The sequence below is a fragment of the Salvelinus fontinalis genome, chromosome 33, assembly GCF_029448725.1.
Source record: "Salvelinus fontinalis isolate EN_2023a chromosome 33, ASM2944872v1, whole genome shotgun sequence".
NCBI lineage: Eukaryota > Metazoa > Chordata > Actinopteri > Salmoniformes > Salmonidae > Salvelinus > Salvelinus fontinalis.
In genome coordinates, this window is record NC_074697.1 from 47,527,325 (window position 1) to 47,552,307 (window position 24,983).

General features: G+C 43.6%; 1 protein-coding gene across 1 annotated transcript in view; it reads right to left on the minus strand.

Annotated features, from left to right (window-relative positions):
- Positions 1-10,788: 10,788 nt before the first annotated feature.
- grik4 (glutamate receptor, ionotropic, kainate 4) overlaps positions 10,789-24,983 on the minus strand; it is a 438,773-nt gene continuing 424,578 nt past the window's right edge. The window contains exons 17-21 of the mRNA XM_055896489.1: positions 24,330-24,495; positions 23,333-23,558; positions 22,591-22,719; positions 20,099-20,217; positions 10,789-15,672 (exon numbers count right to left, since the gene is read on the minus strand). Of these exons, the coding sequence (XP_055752464.1) occupies positions 15,271-15,672; positions 20,099-20,217; positions 22,591-22,719; positions 23,333-23,558; positions 24,330-24,495 (1,042 nt within the window). The 3' untranslated portion in view covers positions 10,789-15,270. The remainder of the gene's footprint in view (positions 15,673-20,098; positions 20,218-22,590; positions 22,720-23,332; positions 23,559-24,329; positions 24,496-24,983) is intronic.

Sequence of the window (24,983 nt, forward strand, 5' to 3'; positions counted from 1 at the left end):
ATACGTGACATGTTTTACAAAATTGGACCACGTCAGACTTCAAACCTGGCCAAAAGAAATGACGAAGGACCCGGTTATAAGTCTTTGTGATCCCCAAATGTCCAGACCACGCCTGGTCATGGGCGAGTGACAGCACCTGCGGTCGGAACGGTGTAGGAACAACCACTTGACACACTTCACTCCAGTCATTAACGGTGTCATGAGCTACCCATTTACGCATCAAAACTCCTGCTTCCATAAAGTAGGCAGTCTCTCTAGTTTTAGCTTCTTCAATGGAAATTACCGAAGCAAAACACTTACGAAGACTGGTGTCTCCTTTTTGACATTCAATCACCTTCTCAGGGGTGACAGACAAAAGAATGTCATGTAATTGGGGTGCGATTTCGCAGTCCCCTTCCTTAGTTTTTACAGGAGTAAAAACTGTCGGACTTGCAGAAGGAATACTCGGTGCATTGTCTTCTACTTCAATATTCTCAAAAATGGAACTAGCCAAATCCACCACATCTCCAAGCTTGCGAGATTGTGCCCTCGTTAACACACAAGCAGGAAAAACATGTGGAAATGCTTGAACCAATTTCTCATCTGCAATTTTGATTTCTGGGTTGTCTACTACCTCTAACACAGGAGTAACGTTACCACCAGCAATATCATTCCCTAATAGCAATGTGACTCCTTTTACTGGCAGTGTAGACACTACACCAACACGGAAACGTCCTGATACCAAGTCTGACACTAAGTGGACCCAGTGTAATGGTACAGGTACTGTTTTTGTCTCTATCCCCTGTAATATAACATGCGAGCCACAATACGTTTCAGGAGACCAGGGTAAAGCATCAGTAATAATTACTGACTGCGCCGCCCCGGTGTCTCGTAAGATTTTAATTGGCTTTTGATCAGCTTGTTCTCCAGTTAAGGAAACACAACCGGCAGAAATAAACGGAGCATAAACAGGATCCGGTTTCTCAAATGCTGAATCAATACCTCGGACCAACGGACGAGCCAAAGACTTGACTAAACCCAAACTTTTCCTTTTTGGGGATGGTGACTGGGACTGTTTCGGTTTATTTTTCAAAACTGGGCAGTCCGCAATCACGTGACCCTTTTGGTGACAGTAAAAACATTCACGGATCTCATGAAAAGGCTTGTCAGAGGAAAAGCGACCTGAATGAGGCACTGATGACGTAATCAGTCTACCTTCAAAACGAGGTGCACCAAAGACAGTCTTGTGTGTCAAAGCGTACTCATCTGCCAACACTGCTGCCTGGGCCAATGTCACCACTTTCTGTTCATTTAAATGAACTACAATTCTATCAGGGAGGTTGCTTTTAAAATCCTCCAACAGCATCAACTCCCGAATATCAGCAAAGGTGTTAGCTTTGCTGGCTGAACACCATCGATTAAACAGAGACTCTTTGTCCCTAGCAAACTCAACAAAAGTACGGTGAGAGGGTTTCTTGTGGTTCCTGAAGCGCTGTCTATAAGCTTCAGGCACCAACTCATAAGCCCGCAACACAGTAGTTTTAACTGTATCATAGTCTAAACTGTCTTCCAGGGAGAGAGCAGCTACTACTTCCTGGGCTTTCCCAGACAATTTACATTGTAACAGGAGCGGCCAAACCTCGAGTGGCCAATGTAGCGCAGCGGCCACACGCTCAAACGCAGAGAAATAGGAATCAACTTCCGACTCTCGGAATGGTGGGACTAAAGCTATATTTTTACTTACATCAAAGTGGGCTTGATGATGAGCAGCTTTTGGAGTCGTACTGGAGCCAGCTTCTAGCTCTAGCTGTCGGATCCTCACCTCCTTGTCGGCTTCTATTTTCCTAATTTCAAGATCAAAATGCATTTGTCTCTCTTTATCTTTTTGCTCCATTTCTAACCGGGCCAGCCTCACCTTTAGCCTAGCGGTCCCGTCTGAACGACCTGAAGCAGAAGATAAAGGATCGAATCGAGGCAATGTAAAGGGGGTACGAGCAACCCCTTCCTCTGCCCTGTCCTCCGACTTGACATCGGAAGGTCTACCCGTCTCCTCTCCTTTCAATGAGAGAATTCTTTCTCTTACTAAACCCTCCCTGACTAGCACCAAAAGCTCAGCCTTTAGGGCTTTCTCAGGGATAACAAATCCATAATGGTCAGATATAGCTATAAGGTCTACTTTTCGAAACCTCACCAAACAATCAATAGAGGGCGCTTCAATGAACTTGGAGATGGCTGAGGCAGCCATCTTGTACACAACAATCTACTGAAAACACAAACTAAACAAGTCATCCAAACTCACAACCTACCATCACACCTCAATCACTAACCACAGAGAGCTCAGTGCAGCAGGGTCCGGTGGGTTTAATGGAATCCCGGATGAGCCCCCATTATGTTACGCACGCCTCTGAGAAGAGGGAACGCAACTCCCTGCTATAACTCAACTCTCTGAAGTGCAAGAGGTATGGACTGTAGATGCGAGCAAGGATGACACAAAAGCAGATTTTACCGTTTACTTGGATTTATTTTCTTACACGGTAATATGGGGAAAAGGGGCTGGACGGAACCAAAGCAAAGAAAGTAAATATCAAAGTTCCCCCTCTCCTATCTAACCTGCCTACCCACTTAACTTACCTAACTTAGCACCGTCTGGTGCCCTAACCAAAATACAGGGGGTGGTCCGCCCAGGTCTTACCTAGTGTGCCTAGACAGTAAATATACTACGGGTATATGTATGCCCGCGGGCCTCTTGCCTAAGCACTCCCAAAGTGTTTTCTCCTTCCCCCCTGGGAACAAATGAAACAGAGTAATTATTAATGATTTCACAACCACTCAAACACAGGACATAGAAAAACTGCTACCAACAACAACAGTACATACCACACTTTCTGATACACAACCCACACTATATCACAATCTAATTTTTCTCTCAATCTCCAAATCTCTACTCCAAATCCCATCTCCTCTCTCTCTCCAAATCTCTACTCCAAATCTCTACTCCCTCCTCTCCACATCTCCACATCTCTTGGGCAGAACACTGGCTTTTATCTTCAGGTGGAAAATTCTGCTTTTGTGTCATCCTTACTCGCACCTACAGTCCATACCTCTTGCACTTCAGAGTTGAGTTGTAGCAGGGAGTTGCGTTCCCTCTTCTCAGAGGCGTGCGTAACAGGTAGTGACCAGACGGAAGCCACTCCTCAGTAAAAGGCACATGACAGCCTGCTTGGAGTTTCCCAATAAGCACCTAAAGACTCTCAGACCATGAGAAACAAGATTCTCTGGTCTGATGAAACCAAGATTGAACTCTTTGGCCTGAATGCCAAGCGTCACGTCTGGAGGAAACCTGGCACCATCCTTACAGTGAAGCATGGTGTTGGCAGCATCATGCTGTGGGGATGTTTTTCAGCGGAAGGGATTGGGAGACTACTCAGGATCGAGGCAAAAATGAACGGAGCAATGTACAGTGAGATCCTTGATGAAAACCTGCTCCAGAGTTCTCAGGACCTCAAACTGGGGTGAAGGTTCACCTTCCAACAGGATAATGACCCTAAGCACACAGCCATGACAACGCAGGAGTGGCTTCGGGATGAGTGTTTGAATGTCCTTTAGTGGCCCAGCCAGAGCTCGGACTTGAACTTGATCGATTATCTCTGGAGAGACCTGAAAATAGCTGTGCAGTGACGCTTCCCATCCAACCTGACAGAGCTTGAGAGGATCTGCAGAGAAGAATTAGAGAAAATCCCCAAATACAGGTGTGCCAAGCTTGTAGTGTCATACCCAAGAAGAGTCATGGCTGTAATCACTGGCAAAGGTGCTTCAACAAAGTACTGAGTAAATGGTCTGAATACTTATGTGATTTTTTGTTTTTTATTTGTAATAAATTAGCAAAAATGTCTAAATCCTGTCTTTTCTTTGTCATTATGGGGTATTGTGTGTAGATTGATGAGTGAAAAAAACAAAAAACAATTGAATACATTTTAGAATAAGGCTGTAACGTAACATAATGTGGAAAAAGTTAAGGGGTCTGAATAGTTTCCGAATGTACTGTACTGTATACAACAACATTTCAATAATTATTCAAAAATAGAAGTGAGCAATTGGGAAACCAAACAAAGGAGTGTAAAATAAATTATTAAAAGAGCCAAAAATCCATGGCCCAGTAAATATGATTTAGCGTGGCTAGATTAAACCTAATGTTCCCTGAGGGAGAAGGGATAAACAGACTTAACTTCCAAGACTGTTAGTTTGTGACTCTTCTTCACGGGCTAGTGGAGTTTTTTTAACTCTCATCTCTAAGGTAATGAGTCATTTACTCAGGGATTAGGCTAATTTTGTGCTTACAACCAATTAACACATGATGAAGTCAGAAACTTTATCTGAGCGCCAATATTTGCTTCTTTAACCAGAAGAAGCACTTTCTCCACTAGAGCCTGTAGGTGTCTCTGCTGCTTTATGCCTTTTTTTCTTGAGCTTCCACAGCATCTAATGATAATGATAAAACTTATGAAGTATGAACCCCACTTAATTTGAATAATGTGTGTGTGTGCACTCATTGCAATTAATTTGTAGCTTTAGCGGTATAAAATCATACACAACTGAGACATGCTTCTTGAGTGAATAGCAACTCTACAAGTGGACAGAAATCACCAGCCTCTAGCCTTGGTCACATTCGTTACATGAAGGTTACACGAGCCCTATGACCTCACTGGGTTCAAACAGTCTGATTGTTGCAATACAGGGTGTCAAGTAAGAGTCAGCCGTATCTGCTGCAGATGGATCAAAATAACTGTTAGCGTCTGATGTAAACCTATGATGCAAACTGGAGAAAATAATACTGTGTGCTGATACTCTATACTCCCATGATTATTTACTCTGATGGCTGTCAACAGTAGGGCATACAGGTTGCTATCACTGTCTCACTATCGCAAATCTGAGATTGTCTCCAACTGATGAATCATAATACACCCCTACTGTGATTGCCCATGAAAGCATCTGTGTGTTTTGTGTGTACGTGTTTACGCACGTGCATGTGCCCGTGTGTTTGGGTATGCCTCCCTGCTGAAATGTGCATATTTCTCTGGAGCAACATTTATGTGCAGGCAGATGTGTCTCTCAGTCTCACACACAATCGGGCTGCTAAGCAATCATTGCTTCCCCATCCGAGGGCCATCGATTAGGGCAGGAAGGAAGAGCAAAGGGATCCAACAAAGTAAATGAACCTCCATTTTATTTCTCTGAAAGACAAACAATGTCAAGACGTTTTGGTCAATATGTCCAACAACGAGTGTCTGGGAACAAAAGACAGAGATACAGACCCTGACAGCGTCTCAACTTGGTTAGAAATACTTCTGAATACCACTCTATGGGTCATTGCATAGCATTACCAGCAAATCAATAAACTCTTTACAATTTGTGTTGTATTTTGTGTCAATGTTTATTGTGGTATTTGCATCAATGAAATAAGTACCTAATCAGTGTCAATAAGTCTGTTTTCATATTTTTTTAATGTTCAGTAATGTACACAATAGGGATACATTACTAGAGAATGGCGCCGATAGAGGAGAGCCGAGCTTCTAGCCCTTAGGCAACTTTGCACTATTTAGTTTTTTTTATGTGTTATTTTTTACATTATTAGGCCAGAATTTATTTTGTGTTATTACATACAGTCGGGAAGAACTTTTGGATATCAGAGTGGCGGTAACTCAGCAGCATTACCAGCATTACGACCAGGAATCCGACTTTCCCGAATCGGAACCTTTGTTCGTACCCCCCAGGGCAACTGATTCCAGAGGCTGACCCAAAACATCGCCAGTGCAGAAGAGGTACTCGGAGTGGACTTCTAGTCCGATTCAGGAGGCGCGCACACCACCCATTGCTTCCAGGTATATTACTCGCTAATGTTCAGTATCTGGATAATAAAGTTGACGAGCTGAAAGCGAGGATTTCCTTCCAGAGAGACATCAAAGATTGTAACATACTCTGCTTCTAGGGATATACTGTCTGAGTCTGTACAGCCAGTTGGGCTCTCAGTTCATTGCGCAGACAGGAATAAATATCTCTCTGGGAAGAAGAAAGGTGTGTAATCATGTGTTTCATGATTAGCTACTCATGGTGTGATTGTGATAACATACAGGAACTCAAGGGCTTTTGTTCACCCGACATAGAATACCTCACAATCAAATGCCGACCTTATTACCTCCCTAGAGAATTATCTTCGGTTATAGTTACAGCCGTGTATGTTGCCCCTCAAGCTGATACTACGACGGCCCTCAAATAACTTTACTGGTCTTTATGAAAACTGGAAACCACATATCTTGAGGCTGCATTTATTGTAGTTGTGGATTTTAACATTACCGAAGGTCTATCAACATATTAACTGCAGCACTTGCGCTGCTAAAACACTTGACCTCTACTACTTCAACTTCCGGGATACCTACAAGGCCCTCCCCCACCCTCCCTTCAGCAAATCTTATCACGACTCCATTTGATCTTGTAGTTGATAAATACTCTGAAGCCCAAGGCCGGTCCGCTCAGTAGGCAGTAGGCCATCAGTCCTATTAGCCAATGTACAATCATTGCATAACAAAATAGACGAGCTACGATCACGAATATCCTACCAACGGAACATTAAAAACGATTTAATCTTATGTTTCACGAGTCATGTCTAAACGACGACATGGATAAAATACAGGTTTATGCTGCATCACCAAGATAGAACAGCTGCCTCCGGTAAGACAAGGGGTGGCGGTCTATGTAGCTTTGTAAACAACGACTGGTGAACGAAATCTAATATGAAGGAAGTCTCGAGGTTTTGCTCGCCTGAGGTAGAGTATCTCATGATAAGCTGTAGACCAGGCTAGAGAGTTTTCATCTGCATTTTTCGTAGCTGTCTATTTACCACCACAAACTGATGCTGGCACTAAGTCTCCACTCAATGAGCTGTATAAGGCCATAAGCAAACAGGAAAACGCTCATCCAGAGGCGGCGCTGCTAGTGGCCGGGGACTTTAATGCAGGGAAACTTAAATCCGATTTACTTAATTTCTATCAGCATGGTAAATGTGCAACCAGAGGGAAAAAAACTCTAGACCACCTTTACTACACACACAGAGACATGTACAAAGCTCTCCCTCACCCTCCATTTGGCAAAATAGACCATAATTCTATCCTCCTGATTCCTGCTTACAAGCAAAAACTAAAGCAGGAAGCACCATTGACTCGGTCAATAAAGAAGTGGTCAGATGACGCAGATGCTAAGCTACAGGACTGTTTTGCTAGCACAGACTGGAATATGTTCCGGGATTCTTCTGATGGCATTGAGGAGTACACCACATCAGTCACTGGCTTCATCAATGTGCATCGATGACGTCGTCCCCACAGTGACTGTACGTACATACCCCAACCAGAAGCCATGGATTACAGGCAACATCTGCACTGAGCTAAAGGGTAGAGCTGCAGCTTTCAAGGAGAGGAAGTCTAACCCGGACGCTGATAAAAAAATCCCGCTATGCCCTCAGACGAACCATCAAACAGGCAAAGCGTCAATACAGGACTAAGATTGAATCCTACTACCCCACCTCTTTTACACTGCTGCTACTCCCTGGTTATTATATATGCATAGTTACTTTAACTCTACCTACATGAACATATTATTTCAAATACCTCGACTAACCGTTGCCCCTACACATTGACTCTGTACCGGTACCCCCTGTATGTAGGCTTGTTACTGTTATTTTACTGTTGCTCTTTAACTATTTGTTTTTTATTTACATTTTGTATTGTTGGTTAAGTGCTTGTAAGTACGTATTTCACTGTAAGGTCTACACTTGTTGTATTCGGAGCATGTGATACCAGCAACCCTTCTTTTGCCAGCTCACTTCCCGACAGATTTTTCCTGTCGGACCCGAGATTCGAATTGGCAACCCTCCAGCTTCTGGCTAGCCCCTCTAACCACTAGGATACCTGCCTATATAACTGGGGAAATTATTCACCCAGTGGAGACTCCTCAGAGGAGAAAGGGGAGGACTGTCTTCCTCATTGAATTTGTTTTGTCAAATTTATCATTTTTAGATGAAACTATACTAAATATATTCACGTCACCAAATAATTGATTAAAACACGCTGTTTTGCAATGAAGGTCTAAAGTAGCCTCAACAGCACTCTGTAGGGTAGAATCATGGTGTAGCTGGAGGACAGCTAGCTTCCGTCCTCCTCTGGGTACATTGAATTCAATACAAAACCTAGGAGGTTCATGCTTCTCACCTTCTTCCATAGACTTACACAGTAAGACTTACACAGTACATACAATGTGGTAAGTAGTAGACTCGTAGAGAGAGAAAGACAATAGTTTAACAGTTTTGAACAAATTAATTTATTCAAAAATGAAGGAGAAGCGAGAGAGAGAGTCATTTTTTTTCTCACTTTCGGTTTCACTTACTTAGCTAGCAAATGTAGCTAACTAGTTTAGCCGACTTAAACACCCTGGTCAAACAGAGGAATGTTCTGTTAGATACTGTAGCTGGCTATATCCAACACAACACTGGTACTCTTCCAAGTCAAGGTAAACTTTTGGTTTGACTAATTTATTGCCACTGGGGCCCGCCGGTGTAACTGCTAACTACTGACTATACACTGTAACGTTACTGCATGATTGTAGCGGGATTACTAATGCGTTACTTCCATTATGGCATTACTTTAGCTAATATAGTGACAACGATGTAGGCTGTGTGTAGAGGTTTTCATATGGTTTGGCTTGGAAAGATTTTTTTGCCTGCTCATGTGTTGTGCATTGAATTCCATAAATGAAGAGAAAAAGTGAGAGGAGGAGAGCGCATAGATGTGAAAAGGAATACAACATGGCTGCTATGAAAGTGAACTGTGTTTACGCGTGTTCATAGGTGTATTCATTCTGCCGATTCTGTTGAAAAAAAAATCTTAAACGGAAGCAAACAAAAATAAATGGGGATAAACATGCATGAATTTGTCTAATAGAAACTCTTGTTTGATTACATCCTAGATCTATCAACTCAAATTTGGACTCACCTACTCATTCAAGGTTTTTTCTTTATTTGAAATAAAAACTATGACATAATACATATGGAATAATGTAGTACACAAAAAAGTGTTAAACAAATCAAAATATATATATTTTTATATTCTTTAACGTTTCCACCCTTTGCCTTGATGACAGCTTTGCACACTCTTGGCATTCTTTCAACCAGCTTCACCTGGAATGCTTTTCCAACAGTCTTGACGGAGTTCCCACATATGCTGAGCACTTGTTGGTTGCTTTTCCTTCACTCTGTGGTCCAACTCATCCCTAAACATCTCAATTGGGTTGAGGTTGGGGGATTGTGGAGGCCAGGTCATCTGCTGCAGCACTCCATCACTCTCCTTCTTGGTCAAATAGGCCTTACACAGCCTGGAGGTGTGTTGGGTCATTGTCCTTTTGAAAAACAAATGATAGTCCCACTAAGCGCTAACCAGATGGGATGGCGTATCGCTGCAGAATGCTGGGGTAACCATGCTGGTTAAGTGTGCCTTGAATTCTAAATAAATCACAGAGAGTTTCACCAGCAAAGCACCCCCACACTATCACACCTTCTCCTTCATGCTTCACGGTGGGAACCACACATGAAGAGATGATCCGTTCACCTATTCTGCATCTCACAAATACACAGCGAATGGAACCAAAAATCTAAAATTTGGACTCATCAGACCAAAGGACAGATTTCCACCGGTCTAATGTCCATTGCCTGTTTTTCTTGGCCCAAGTAAGTCTCTTCTTCTTATTGGTGTCCTTTAGTAGTAGTTTCTTTGCAGCAATTCGACCATGAAGGCCTGATTCAGGCAGTGTCCTCTGAACAGTTGATGTTGAGATGTGATTGTTACTTCAACTCCGTGAAGCATTTATTTGGGCTGCAATTTCTGAGGCTGGTAAATCTAATGAACGTATTCTCTGCAGCAGAGGTAACTCTGGGTCTTCCTTTTCTGTGGCGGTCCTCATGAGAGCCAGTTTTATCATAGCGCTTGATGGTTTTTGTGACTGCACTTTTAGAAACTTCCAAAGTTCTTGAAATGTTCCGGATTGACTGACCTTCATGCCTCAAAGTAATGATGGACTGTCGTTTGTCTTTGCTTATTTGGGCTGTTTTTGGACTTGGTCTTTTACCAAATAGGGCTATCTTCTGTATACCACCCCTACCTTGTCACAACACAACTGATTGGCTCAACCGCATTAATTTAAATGCATTCCAGGTGAGTACCTCATGAAGCTGGTTGAGAGAATAACAAGAGTGTGCAAAGCTCTCACCAAGGCAAAAGGTGGCTACTTTGAAGAATCTAAAATCTATTTTGTTTTTTTAACACTTTTTTGGTTACTACATGATTCCATATGTGTTATTTCATAGTTTTGATGCCTTCACTATTATTCTACAATGTAGAAAATAGTGAAAATAAAGGAAAACCCTTGAATGAGTAGGTGTGTCCAAACTTTTGACTGGTACAATACGTTGTAAACTATCATTCATAGTCTAGGTTGTAGCAACCGCATGATGGGTAAAGGGAAAATTTGAGTGTCATGTAGTAGCCTAAACCTATCAATGTTACATTGAACTGGATGAATGGAATATGAATGACAGTCATCCAACATGCTGTAATCGAAATGAGACACGCTCATGCAAAAACAAAACGTCCTCCCTCGTCTTAAACGGCTATGAACGCCACTGTATCCACCATTCGTGTTAAAATGTTGCATGGCCTTACAATGTTCAATAAAGACAACATAACAAACAGGAAACCCTCAGAAGGGCGGTTTATGTTTTAAGAAATGTATTTATAGTGGAATAAAAATGACAACATAAGAAAATAAAGCATATAAAATAGCAGTTAAATCCTGCCATCCTACCCAAGGTCTCCCAGTGAAAGTCGGAGTGCTACTTCTTCTACGTGACGATTCCTCTTCATTCCAATTCAACTCCTTTTAGCCTTCAAGGTAATTGGCAATCTTATTTCAACTACGCTTGATTTAATGTCTGTGAATGTTTTCGTGCATAAAGGTTGAGTGCACAGAATCCCACTATCCATTCGCTAAACTCGGGAGTTCATCCAGCTGACCCCATGTCCCAAATGGCACCCCCATTCCCTATATAGCGTACACCACTTTTGACCAGAGCAGGTAATCGCAAAAGGGTACCATTTAGGACGCAATCTCTGTGACCTAGCAACTAAATATTATAGAAAACCTGCTAATTGAATGTGTGAATGTATGTGGATGTGTTCCCACAAGTTCAATTTGATGGTTAGGCTTGTAGAAATAGAGAGCCCCTGGAACCTCCACAGGGAAACCCTGGTTGAGCATTCTGTATTTACACACTCATGACAATGTTCCATACGAGGATTATGGGCATTGACACTATAGCCTCTGTATGATATAACAATGAGCTCTGTACAGCTTATTCTTTACCTCCTCTCTCTGTATCCATAGGAGCTCGAAAACAAACACACTGTACAGAAAACATTTCTCAGAGAATAGTTACACAGCAAAACCAGGACAACTTCACTCACAGGGTAAAACCTCTTGTAAAGCATAAAACATAATTTATTTTACGGGTATTCACATTGTATGGAAACACGTAGGACTGGTCTCTAGTGGTAAAATGAACAGACATTTGAGAAGAAATCGAATCCTTTGAAAACAGATGACGATCCCAGATGATGATTTCATTTGTAAAATGAAACTAAGGAATAGAATGGCCATGCATACCACAAGTAAAGGAATTGTTAAATTACAACACCATATTTGGTATAATTGAGGGACTTTTAATGGGGCATACTTCATAGTTGATGAATGTGGTGACATTGGCTACTAAATTAATTCACTAGTGATTTTCTAGCATTGAAGCGAGAGAACCTTTAAAAAAAGTGGTATTCAAAGTTGGGGTCGCTGCAGTGGGGTAGGCAAAATGTAAAAAAAATGTTTTCTTCCTAATATTGAGTTGCACTCCCTTTTGCCCTCAATTTGTTGGGGCATGGACTCTACAATGTGTCGAAAGCGTTCCACAGGGATGCTGGCCCATGTTAACTCCAATGCTTCCCACAGTTGTGTCATGTTGGCTGCATGTTCTTTTAGTGGTGGACCATTCTAGCTACACACGGAAAACTGTTGAGCATGAAAAACCCAGCAGCGTTGCAGTTCTTAAAACACTAACCGGTGCGCCTGGCACCTACTACCATACCCCATTCAAAGGCACTTAAATCTTTTGTCTTGCCCATTCACCCTCTGAAGGTCACACATACACAAATCATGTCTCAATCGTCTCAAGGCTTAAAATCCTTCTTTAACCTCTCTCCTCCCCTTCATCTACACTGATTGAAGTGGATTTAACAAGTGACATCAATAAGGGATCATAGCTTTCACCTGGATTCACCTGGACAGTCTGTCATGGAAAGAGTAGGTGTTCCTAATGTTTTGTACACTCAATCAGCATATAGATTTTTTTTTTAGGAACAAACAATTTAGAGTACAGATTATTGTATGGAACAATATAGAAACGTTTTTGAGAAAGATAATTCGAAAATATAATTTTATTCAGTAAATGTGTTTATTGGTTTCTTTTCAATTTTTCATTTTTTTATAAGAGATGAAAGTGCAACGAATTGAAGGTTATTTGTTGATGTAAAAATCTAAATGTACAGATTTTAAGGTTATGTCATTCGATTTGAGGTTGGGTCGCAAGAAATTCTTGGGGGAAAAAATGGATTCCCCGCTGAAAAAGTTTGAATACCACTGTTCTAAAGAGATCTTTTGCATTTGTGGCCTGCTGGCTCAAGGGATATAGATGAAGGCATGAAAATAGACAACAGTTCTTTCTCCAGTCTCAGACCCTCATTGACCCAACCTAAGCGATCTGCTTAGCCGTTTCATTATCATCATTGTAAAAATGTATGACCTAGGTCTTTCAGCCGCCTACACTAAGGCAGGAGAACGCATATACTATGGGGAATGGGAATGTTTGACTGGCGCGTTGTATAGATGCCTTGAAAAGCAATTTTAGAGATGAATGAAATCAACTAAATAGTGGATTGAATTCAAATGCTGAAAGAGTCCATCCAGATTTTAGATTGGATGTGACAAATACAAATGAACCTGACATACCTGGATGCCTCCAATTGAATACTTTGTCAAGATGGCCTGGTTTCAGGCACTCTTGATATATGAGTGGCACACCCCTTGGGCATTGTCATGGAGACGGATCCATCAAAGCCTAATGTTGACAGACAGGCCACAGTTGTTCACTGTCGTCCCTCTCATTCTAGTCAGTTTAGTAGAAAAGCACAGTCAAAACAACAAATCTCAAGGACACCACCAGCAACTTATAAAACATCCAGGAAATGAGTAACATTATATGCTACATCGATGAATTTGCGATATGGTACATTGAATAAATCAACTTGAATGAACACATGGAGAAAGTACAGCTTTGCTCCACAAATCAAATCTGGCCTTGGTTTCATTACTAGGGTTGTATTCATTAGGGCATGTGAGGGAAAACACTTCCATTTTATTTTTGCTAAGTTTCTTATTGGACAAGTTCAAGTAGGCCCTCCCCGTTTCACCCCTTTTTGTTCAGTTTGGTGCTTAATTAATACGACCCAGATCTTGCAGTGAGGGTCTCTGTTGATGGTTAGAGGGACAGCTCACCCCAAAAATGAAGTTTTGTAAGCAATAGGAAATCTGTAGGCCTCTACCCTAAATTAATGGGAATAATTGGCTCCATATTTTTTTGAAATGCATATTGCAGAATTTACAAAACAGATGGTGATCCAGAAAAAAATGTCACATAAATGACTTCAAACCCCTCATACATATGAAAGTGTAAGACAATGTTTCATTTTGGGTGGAAACATTTACTGGGAGCTTTCAGTTTTAATTTGTTCTGGAATGTGTTGAATTCTTCCCCAATGCCACCATCTCAGTATGACTACCTCTGCAGTGTGACTATCTGCATTGCCTGTGTGTACTGTGTATGTACTGTCTGTGTGTGTGCGCGCATGCCTTTGTGCGTGCACGTGTGAGTGTGTGCATTCCTGCATGCGTGCATGAGTGTATAGTGCACGCCGCAGAGAGTGGGTCTGGGTCATGTCAAGGCAATAGTGCAGCACGAAGACGAGAGAGTGTGGAACAGATGGAATAGAGAGCACAAATTGGGAATAGTGAACCAATACCAATCACTTACAGTATATGGGATTCATATGAGACTGTATACCACAGTGGGCAATGGGAAGAAACTCAAAATGGTGGTATGTTGTGGTATCTAGTGTTGTTTATGACCCGGGATCTGGGGGGCAATATCAAGAGACAGGTCCCACACATGAGCAAAGGGAACGAATGATGACTATTTCTGATTACATTGGGGTTCTTTGTGTCTCTGGGCAAATTGTTTGAACGGGAAACTCATTCTCCCCTCCAATCATCAGCATCACACCTGCGGACATGCGTTGCTGTCTTTCAGAAATACATCTCAAACATATTTTTGTATAGAATATAATCACTATTATAAAACAAGTCATTGTGTTTGTTTTTATCTTCGGTTCTCTTTGTCGTCGTTGTCTCAAGGCCGCGATGCCCGTCGTTCAAGATCAGCTTTTTTTTTTTTGGCACTTTCACACAAAAAAAATGTATTCAAAGAATGACGCTGCATTGGAAGTCTTTTTCTATGTGTTCTCTGTTTGTAGCTCTGAAAAGGCAATAATGTACACACTCGGGAAAAGAAAACATCGTATCGTCTCAGAGAACAATAGAATGGTAACAATATGATCAATATCAAGAACACAACAAAAGGAGAAATAATTTAAAAACAGATCAACAATTAGCACAATGAGTGACAGAAAATACTGCATAGTACAAATGCCCCATAACCTGTGACCTTCACATCCTAGACAGGACATAGGGCCTTCGAGACAGACAGCCCATACAGAGAGGTCGTGTCCCCTCTCACGGACTTCCTCTGGTAGTCTCTATGAACATGTCCATCGGCAGTTCCATCTCTAAGCCCAGGACATCATTCCAGAGCTCAAAGATCCCTTCCATGGGGGACGTGCTCAAAATATCCACATCCAAAGCCCCAGCCGCTGTCCTCCAAAATCAAACGCACCAGGTCCAAAGCAGCTCCTGTCACAGTACCACATGACATTCCCATGATGCTCCCTGTTGCCCCTGTGTACAGTAGTACAGTGGGTGTGTGGTGGTCTAGGTAGGTAAAGGGGTTGTCTAGGTCAAGGGGGTGCTTCCTTGTTATTCGGGTTCGCTACTGTTGGTCGTTTTCTCCCACTCTATGCTCTCCTCGCTGTGAGTGGGCGAGGCTCCGTGGCTGGGGCCGCCCCCGGGACGCACGCCGCGCAGCCCCTGGAAGCGCCGGCACTCGGGGCAGATGCGGATGTGGCTGCAGCCCCGAGCCACCAGAGCTGCCTCCTGCGCCAGTCTGTGGGAGAAGGGCTCAGAGAGGGGCAGGCCGGCGGCAGCGCCACACAGCTTGCCATTGCTCAGGCTGACAGCAGCAGCCCGCGCTCGGCGCTCCTCCAGGGGTAGGGGGCGAGGACGGAGCATGGTCGTCCCCCGCCGACGCCTCAGCTGTAGGCTGTCCCGGCACAGGACGATCCCCTGGAGCTCCCGTAGCATCTCCTCACACACCGACAGCTGCAACACACACAGGGAGAGAGAGGCTGGGAGATCTCACTGACACACTGCAAGATCAGAGACTGACGGGCAGGCTGACTTAAAAAAAAAGAAAAGTATTTTGGGTAATAGACATAATACAACAAAATGTACAATGTGGACCCAGATGATATCACTTGAAAGAATGAATTAAAACGCTTGTTTCCAAAGTGGTCCTCCGACTGACAGACACCATGCAGGACAGACAACAGCTACACAAATAGGATAGAATGGGATGTACTGGGCATTTAAGTCTGACAATATCTAACAAAAGGAACTTACGATTAAGTTTGTTGAGAAAATATCACAATAACCTAGGGTTTTCAAGGAAAAATAGACAACTGTACAACATTCTATACGGTACTTTTTTTTGTACTTTATTTTCACCCCTTTTTTCTCCCCAATTTCATGGTATCCAATTGGTAGTAGTTACAGTCTTGTCTCATCGCTGTAACTCCGGTACGGACTCGGGAGAGGCGAAGGACGAGAGCCATGCGTCCTCCGAAACACAACCCAACCTAGCCGCACTGCCCATCCAACATGGAAGCCAGGAAACACTGTACACCTGGCAACCGTGTCAGCGTGCCCTGCGCCCAGCCCGCCACAGGAGTCACTAGTAGACAAGGATATCCCTGCCGGCCAAACCCTCCCCAAACCCTCCCCGTGACCGGACTCTAGTGGCACAGCTAGCACTGCGATGCAGTGCCTTAGACCACTGCTCCACTCGGGAGGCACTATACGGTACTTGATGGTTAAATACTGACATACACTGTACAGTGCCTTGCAAAATTATTCATCTGCCTTGGCATTTTTCCTATTTTGTTGCATTACAACCTGTAATTTAAATTGATTTTTATTTGGATTACATGTAATGGACACACACAAAATAGTCCAAATTGGTGAAGTGAAATAAAAAAAATAAAAAAAATGAAAAGTGGTGCGTGCATATGTATTCACTTTTGCTATGAAGCCCCTAAATAAGATCTGGTGCAAACAATTACCTTCAGAAGTCACACAATTAGTTAAATTAAGTCCACCTGTGTGCAATCTGTCACATGATCTGTCACATGATCTCAGAAAATATACACCTGTTCTGAAAGGCCCCAGAGTCTGCAACACCACTACGCAAGCGGCACCATGAATACCAAGGAGTTCTCCAAACAGGTCAGGGACAAAGTTGTGCAGAAGTACAGATCAGGGTTGGGTTATAAAAAAAGATCAGAAACTTTGAACATCCCACCGAGCACCATTAAATCCATTATTAAAAAATGGAAAGAATATGGCACCACAACAAACCTGCCAAGAGGGCTGCCCACCAAAACTCACGGACCAGGCAAGGAGGGCATTCATCAGAGAGGCAACAAAAAGACCAAAGATAACTTTGAAGGAGCTGCAAAGCTCCACAGGGGAGATTGGAGTATCTGTCCATAGGACCACTTTAAGTCGTACACTACACAGAACTGGGCTTTACAGAAGAGTGGCCAGAAAAAAAGCCATTGCTTAATTTAAGAAAAAAATAAGCAAACACCAAAAGGCATGTAGGAGACTCCCCAAACATATGGAAGAAGGTACTCTGGTTAGATGAGACTAAAATGTAGCTTTTTTGGCCATCAAGGAAAACGCTATTTCTGGTGCAAACCCAACACCTCTCATCACCCTGAGAACACCATCCCCACAGTTAAGCATGGTGGTGGCAGTATCATGCTGTGGGGATGTTTTTCCATCGGCAGCGACTTAGACTGAGATGGAGGTTCACCTTCCAGCAGGACAATGACCCTAAGCATACAGCTAAAGCAACACTCGAGTGGTTTAAGGGGAAATATTTAAATGTCTTGGAATGGCCTGGTCAAAGCCCAGACCTCAATCCAATTGAGTATCTGTGGTATGACTTAAAGATTGCTGTACACCAGCGGAACCCATCCAACTTGAAGGAGCTGGAGCAGATTTGCCGGAGCAAAAATCCCAGTGGCTAGATGTGCCAAGCTTATAGAGATATATCCCAAGAAACTTGCAGCTGTAGTTGCTGGCTCTACAAAGTATTTACTTTTGTTTTGGGGGGGGGGGGGGGGGGGGAATAGTTATGCACGCTCAAGTAATGTTTTTTGTTTTATTTGTTTCACAATTTTTTTTATTTTGCATCTTCAAAGTGGTAGGCATGTTGTGTAAATCAAATGATACAACCCCCGCAAAATTACATTTAATTCCAGGTTGTAAGGCAACAAAATAAGAAAAATGCCAAGGGGGGTGAGTACTTTCGCAAGCCACTGTATATACAAAAGTATGTGGACACATTCAAATTAGTGGATTTGGCTATTTCAGCCACGATTTGGCCTTACTGAAGCGCTCAGTGACTTTTAACGTGGCGCTGTCATAGGATGCCACCTTTCCAACAAGTCAGTTGGTCAAATTTCTGCCCTGCTAGAGCTACCCCTGTCAACTGTAACTGCTGTTGTTGTGAAGTGGAAACGTCTAGGAGCAACAACGGCCCAGCCGCGAAGTGGTAGGCCACACAAGCTCACAGAACGGGACCGCCGAGTGCTGAAGCATGTAGTGTGTAAGAATCGTCTGTCCTCGGTTGCAACACTCACTACAGAGTTCCAAATTGCCTCTGGAAGCACAGTCAGCACAATAACTGTTCGTCTGGAGCTTCATGAAATAGGTTTCCATGGCCGAGCAGCCGCACGCAAGCCTAAGATCACCATGTGCAATGCCAAGTGTCGGCTGGAGTAGTGTGAAGCTCACCGCCATTGGATTCTGAAGCAGTGGAAATGCGAAAGTCATGAATCACTCTTCACCATCTGGCAGTCCGACGGACAAATCTGGGTTTGGCGGATGCCAGGAGAACGCTACCTGAACCCATGCATAATGCCAACTGTAAAGTTTGGTGGAGGAGGAATAAATGTCTGGGGCTGCTTTTCATACGTTGGGCTATGCCTCTTAGTTCCAGTGAAGGGAAATCTTAACGCTACAGCATACAATGAAATTCAAAACTATTCTGTGCTGCCAACTTTGGCAGTTTGGGGAAGGCCCTTCCCTGTTTCAGCATGACAATGCCCCCGTGCACAAAGCGAGGTCCATAAAGAAATGGTTTGTCGAGATCGGTGTGGAAGAACTTGACTGGCCTGCACAGAGCCCTGACCTCAACCCCATCGAACACCTTTGGGATGAATTGGAACCCCGACTGCAGGCCTAATCACCCAACATCAGTGCCCAACCTCACTAATGCTCTTGTGGCTGAATGGAAGAAAGTCCCTGCAGCAATGTTCCAACATCTAGTGGAAAGCCTTCCCAGAAGAGTGGAGGCTGTTATAGCAGCAAAGTGGGGACCAACTCCATATTAATACCCGTGATTTTGGAAAGAGATGTTCGACAAGCAGGTGTTCACATACTTTTGGTCATGTAATGTTTTCCTTTAACATTCTTATATATGATATGAAATTATTGTGGAAAAACTGGTTACATTATACATTTTGCCATTCTCATCCCCATAACATAAGACAAATCCCTGCCCTGCATTTCCCTTATTGCGTTAAATGGGTGTTACTGTATCTGTGTGAGCTGGTTTGTCTCCTCTCTGTCTTCCTCTCTCAATGATATCACACAGTGTCAGTGTGGACTAGACTAAGTCAGGGAGAGGAGAACAGGCATGATAATCACACATCACAGTAGTCACACAGTACATCTTTCTAACTGTGTTGGCCATGGCATCTCCCTTTGTGCAATGTCATAGAAGGGAACAAGCTTACAGAGGCACTGCGTGGGCTATGAGCCATGCCATTATAACTGACAAAAATCAAACAAGCCATTCCAAATACGCACTTAGATAGATAGACAGCTTGTACACACACACTAATTTGATCGTTTCCTAGTCCCCCCAAAAATAAGTCAGGTGGCTTTTCTGTACACAGGCTGGTTTATTTAGATATATATTGTTATATCACAGTGTTGTATCGGGAACAAATCCAATTGAAAACAGTCATATTTCGTAAAGAAAAACATTACAGAAAAATACAGCAGAAACTGAAATGAAATCATTTCCAAACCATGAAACTACGTCTCATTCAAAGCGGGCTGATTTTTAGGTTGTTCAAGAATAAAAGCACAGCATTTACAGTCACATTCACTACCGGTGGAGACAGCTGCGGTCTACTACATAAAGGCATGTAGATAGATAGTGTATGTGAGGTGTTATCTTTGGCAAAGGTCTTGGAGGCAAATGCAAAGGAATGGCGCACACTTGGCAAGGGGCTGGCAGGGATAGGAAGCTATGTGCTTCGCCCTGTGCGAGGAAGCATAGTGGGGCTCGTGGGGCTTGCTGCTTCTGGAGTTGAACTGGGTCTGGGAGAAGAGCGCATCAGGGCGGGGAGAGGGAGACAAAGCAGATGCAGGTAAAATAGCCCTCTCTCACCTCTGTTCCAGGCGTCTGCCGCAGAAACCACATAAACTCCAGCACCGCCATAAAGATAGCCACCAGGAGACCGCACACCAGCACCACGAAGATACCGCCTATGTTTTCCATGCCTAGTCCTGGGAGGCAGGGAGAAAGAGAGGGCGAGAGAGAGAAATAAAGAAAGAAAGAGGGAAAGAGTAAAAAAAAATTAAAACAGAAATACCTTATTCACATAAGTATTCAGACCCTTTGCTAGACTCGAAACTGCGCTCAGGTGCATCCTGTTTCCATTGATCATCCTTGAGATGTTTCTACAACTTGATTGGAGTCCACCTGTGGTATATACAATTGATGTGACATTATTTGGAAAGGCATCACACCTGTCTATATAAGGTCCCACAGTTGACAGTGCATGTCAGAACAAAAACCAAGTCATGAGGTAGAAGAAATTGTCCATAGAGCTCCGAGACAGGATTGTGTTGAGGCACAGATCTGGGAAGGGGTACCAAAACATGTCAAAAGTTTGGACACACCTACTCAAGGGTTTTTCTTTATTTTATAATGTTCTACATTGTAGAATAATAGTGAAGACATCAAAACTATGAAATAACACATATGGAATCATGTAGAAACACAAAGGTGTTAAACAAATCAAATTCTTCAAAGTAGCCACCCTTTGCCTTGATGACAGCTTTGCACACTCTTGGCATTCTCTCAACCAGCTTCATGAGGTAGACACCTGGAATGCATTTCAATTAACAGGTGTGCCTTGAGAAAAGTTAATTTGTGGTATTTCTTTCTTCTTAATGCGGTTGAGCCAATCAGTTGTGTTGTTACAAGGTAGGGGTGGTATACAGAAGACAGCCCTATTTGGTAAAAGACCAAGTCCATATTATGGCAAGAACAGCTCAAATAAGCAAAGAGAAATGACAGTCCATCATTACCTTAAGACATGAAGGTCAGTCATTTCAAGAACTTTGAAAGTTTCTTCAAGTGCAGTCGCAAAAACTATCCAGCACTATGTTGAAACTGGCTCTCATGAGGACCACCACAGGAAAGGAAGACCCAGAGTTCATTGGAGTTAGAGGATAAGTTCATTAGAGATACCAGCCTCAGAAATTGCAGCCTAAATAAATGCTTCACAGAGTTCAAGTAACAGAAACATCTCAACATCAACTGTTCAGAGGAGACTGCGTGAATCAGGCCGTCATGGTCAAATTGCTGCAAAGAAACCACTATTAAAGGACACCAACAATAAGAAGAGACTTGCTTGGGCCAATAAACAAGAGCAATGGACATTGGACTGGTGGAAATCTGTCCTTTGGTCTGATGAGAGACTATCATTTGTTTTTCAACAAGACAATGACCCAAAACACCTCCAGGCTGTGTAAGGCCTATTTAACCAAGAAGAAGAGTGATGGAGTGCTGCAGCAGATGACCTGGCCTTTACAATCACCCGACCTCGACCCAATTGAGATGGTTTGGGATGAGTTGTACCGCAGAGTGAAGGAAAAGCACACATCAAGTGCTCAGCATATGTGGGAACTCCTTCAAGACTGTTGGAAAAGCACTCCAGGTGAAGCTGGTTGAGAGAATGCCAAGAGTGTACAAAGCTGTCATCAAGGCAAAGGGTTGCTACTTTGAGGAATCTAAAATATATTTTGATTTGTTTAACACTTTTTTGGTTACTACATGATTCCATACGTGTTATTTCATAGTTTTGATGTCTTCACTATTATTCTACAATGTAGAAAAAAGTAAAAATAAAGAAAAAACATTGAATGAGTAGGTGTGTCCAAACTTTTGACTGGTATTATATGTAAATGTGATATTTCATTTTTTTTTTTTTTGCTTTGTCATTATGGGATATTGTGTGTAGATTGAGCAGGAAAAAACACTTTAATATATTTAAGAATAAGGCTGTAACGTAACAAAATGTGGAAAAAGTCAAGGGGTCTGAATACTTTCTGAATGCACTGTATATACACGCCCACACTTACTTTATTTGAATCCACCAATCAAATTGACAAAAAAAGAATCCAAACATTTCAAAGGTCCCTGTATGCGTGGCACTCAAGGGTACAGAAAGCACCTCCTTCTCCATACAGCGAGGCTGCCCACAGCTGAAACAAAGCAGTACCTAGCCAATTGCTTTGCCCTAGTTTTTGTCAGACCCACAATCTGGAGGCCACGCGCTGCAATCCTGTGTACGTGACTGCCAAATATCAGCGCCACCACCTTGCACCTACACCCGAGGCTGTGATTTAAGCAGTATTTAAACGCACACACGCACGCACGCACGCACGCACGCACGCACGCACGCACGCACGCACGCACGCACGCACGCACGCACACACACACACACACACACACACACACACACACCAGTCAGCATCACAGTGACCCTGACACTTAACCAGTCTAAATAGGGTGAGTAAGATGAAAGGGGGAGGACAAGGGGGAAGGATGGATGGATAGAGAGAGAATGAAAGATGGAGGGGTAATGGCACCTTTGGCACGGTGATCCTCCTCCTTTGGACACTTGCCACCATCCCACCATTTCCTCTTCAAGATCTCTAGACGGTTGTCTTCTTGCAGCTTGAGGATGGCAAGGTCAAACTCATCCCGGTACACTGACCCTGAGGAGGAACAGCCGAATGTACAGAGGGTCACAGGCCTGCAAGGACCATCTCGTCAGTGAGTGAACATATAGTTGCATTCCTGGGAGGTTTCCTGTAGCATGGGTTTCTATGCATTATGATGAGTGCAGTTTACAGGAAGTGCTAGTCTAACAGAACCTTCCTATGACCTATGATTTGCATATCCCACACTGTATTCTAAGGCAGTGTTTCTCAAATTGAATAAAAACTGGTAAGGGTTCAGGCTAGGGGTTTCCGAGGACCGGTTTGGGTAACACTTTTCAAAGACAAAGAACCAATGCGTTTGTTGGTTTGACTTTGAACAATGAAATATAGATTATTCAAGCAAACTTCAGTCCATACCACTTGTCATGGACTGAAACTGAGGTAGTGACAGCACTTCCTTTTCATAAACACTGCACTAAGGACAGAGAGCAGAGAAAGCCCATACGTTTGGCAAAAAGATGCCCGCTTTAGTTAGCGTCGTGTAAATGATGTCTCTTCTCTAACTCACTGCAATGCCGATGTATCCAGCAGGCCTATCTGGGTGAGGTCACAGTTGATACTCTCTCCTCCTGCCCACCTTCTCCTCCATCCCCTTCTCTCCACTTACCCACTGGCATGCCGATGCCGTAGCCCTTGGTGTCCAGCAGACCTCCTATCTGGGTGAGGTTACAGTTACGCTGACGGTAGTACTCGTTCATGGTGCTCTCTAGCAGGTAGGCGTAGTTGGAGTTGACCACGCGGGCGATGCCCTCCTCCGTGCTCTTCACAAACACACTGGGCTGCTTGGAGTGCATGAAGTTCCACATGCGCTGGTACGTCTGGTAGCGTGAGTTCTATGATATTGGGGGACATATCACAGAAGCACGGTCAGATTTTAATTGTTGAACTTGTTGAATTTATTTAACCTTTATTTAACTAGGCAAGTCAATTAAATAGTCACTTATTTACAATGACGGCCTACTAGGGCCAAATCCGGACGACGCTGGGCCAATTGTGCGCCGCCGTTATGGGACTCCCAATCACAGCCGGATGTGATACAGCCTGGATTCAAACCAGGTACTATAGTGACACCTCTTGCACCGAGATGCAGTGCCTTAGACCGCTGCGCCACTCGGGAGCCTGATCTGGTCTGATCTGAGGGCTAAGGGCATGCGTTGAGCTCTGGAGCACAAAAGAGGCCCCATAGGAATCTAAAGGAGAGAGAGGAGCTCCCTCTCTCTGACTCTCTGTCTTTGTCTCTGTCTTTCTCTCTTGGTCCCTCTCTCTGTCTTTCTTCGTCTCTCTCTGTCTTTCTCTCCCCATTTCTCTTTCTCTTCGACAGGTGAAAGCCTGCTTTGTGGCTAACTACATAGACAGACAGGGAAAGTCAGCGGCTGACCCACACTGCCTATCTCTCCAGGTGCAGCCCTGAGCTTTCCTTCAGGGGGAAGAGGATATTGACAATCAGACAGGAAACAGATAAGTCATGGTCAGTGGAGATGGAGAGGGGGACAGACAGTGAGGTGACAGGGTCTAAGATAAGATCATTGACAGGTCATCTATTATAGTGGAGGGGGCCGTGTGTGTTGTATGTGTGTGCGTGTCCGTGTGTGTGTGCCCTTCACCTGGAAGAAGGTCATGGTGGAGCCCCCGTGCATGGTGCCGTACTCGATGGCTGTCTGGTCAGCCAGGTCGTCCACTGACTCAATGGGCACCTCCATCCTCTGGACAGTGAGGAAGGCGGCCAGGTTGGCCGTGTAGGACGAGATGATGATCAGGGTGAACGCCCACCTGGAGGGACAGTGGGAGCAGCAGTCAGACATACCGACTGGGACCACCTCAGAGGTACAGCATCAGCTATAGACTCACACAGACTACCTCAGAGGTACAGTATCAGCTATAGACTCACACAGACTACCTCAGAGGTACAGTATCAGCTATAGACTCACACAGACCACGTCAGTGGTACAGTATCAGCTATAGACTCACACAGACTACCTCAGAGGTACAGTATCAGCTATAGACTCACACAGAATACCTCAGAGGTACAGTATCAGCTATAGACTCACACAGACTACCTCAGAGGTACAGTATCAGGTAGACCCACACAGACTACATCAGAGGTACAGTATCAGCTATAGACTCACACAGACTACCTCAGTGTCTACCAGGTATACCGTGCCTTCTGTCACCCTGCAGATGGCACAGGGATGCTGAAACGTTGGTGTTTTCTGACCCAATAAATGAATGGGAGGTTATACACATAGAGTGTGCGACTC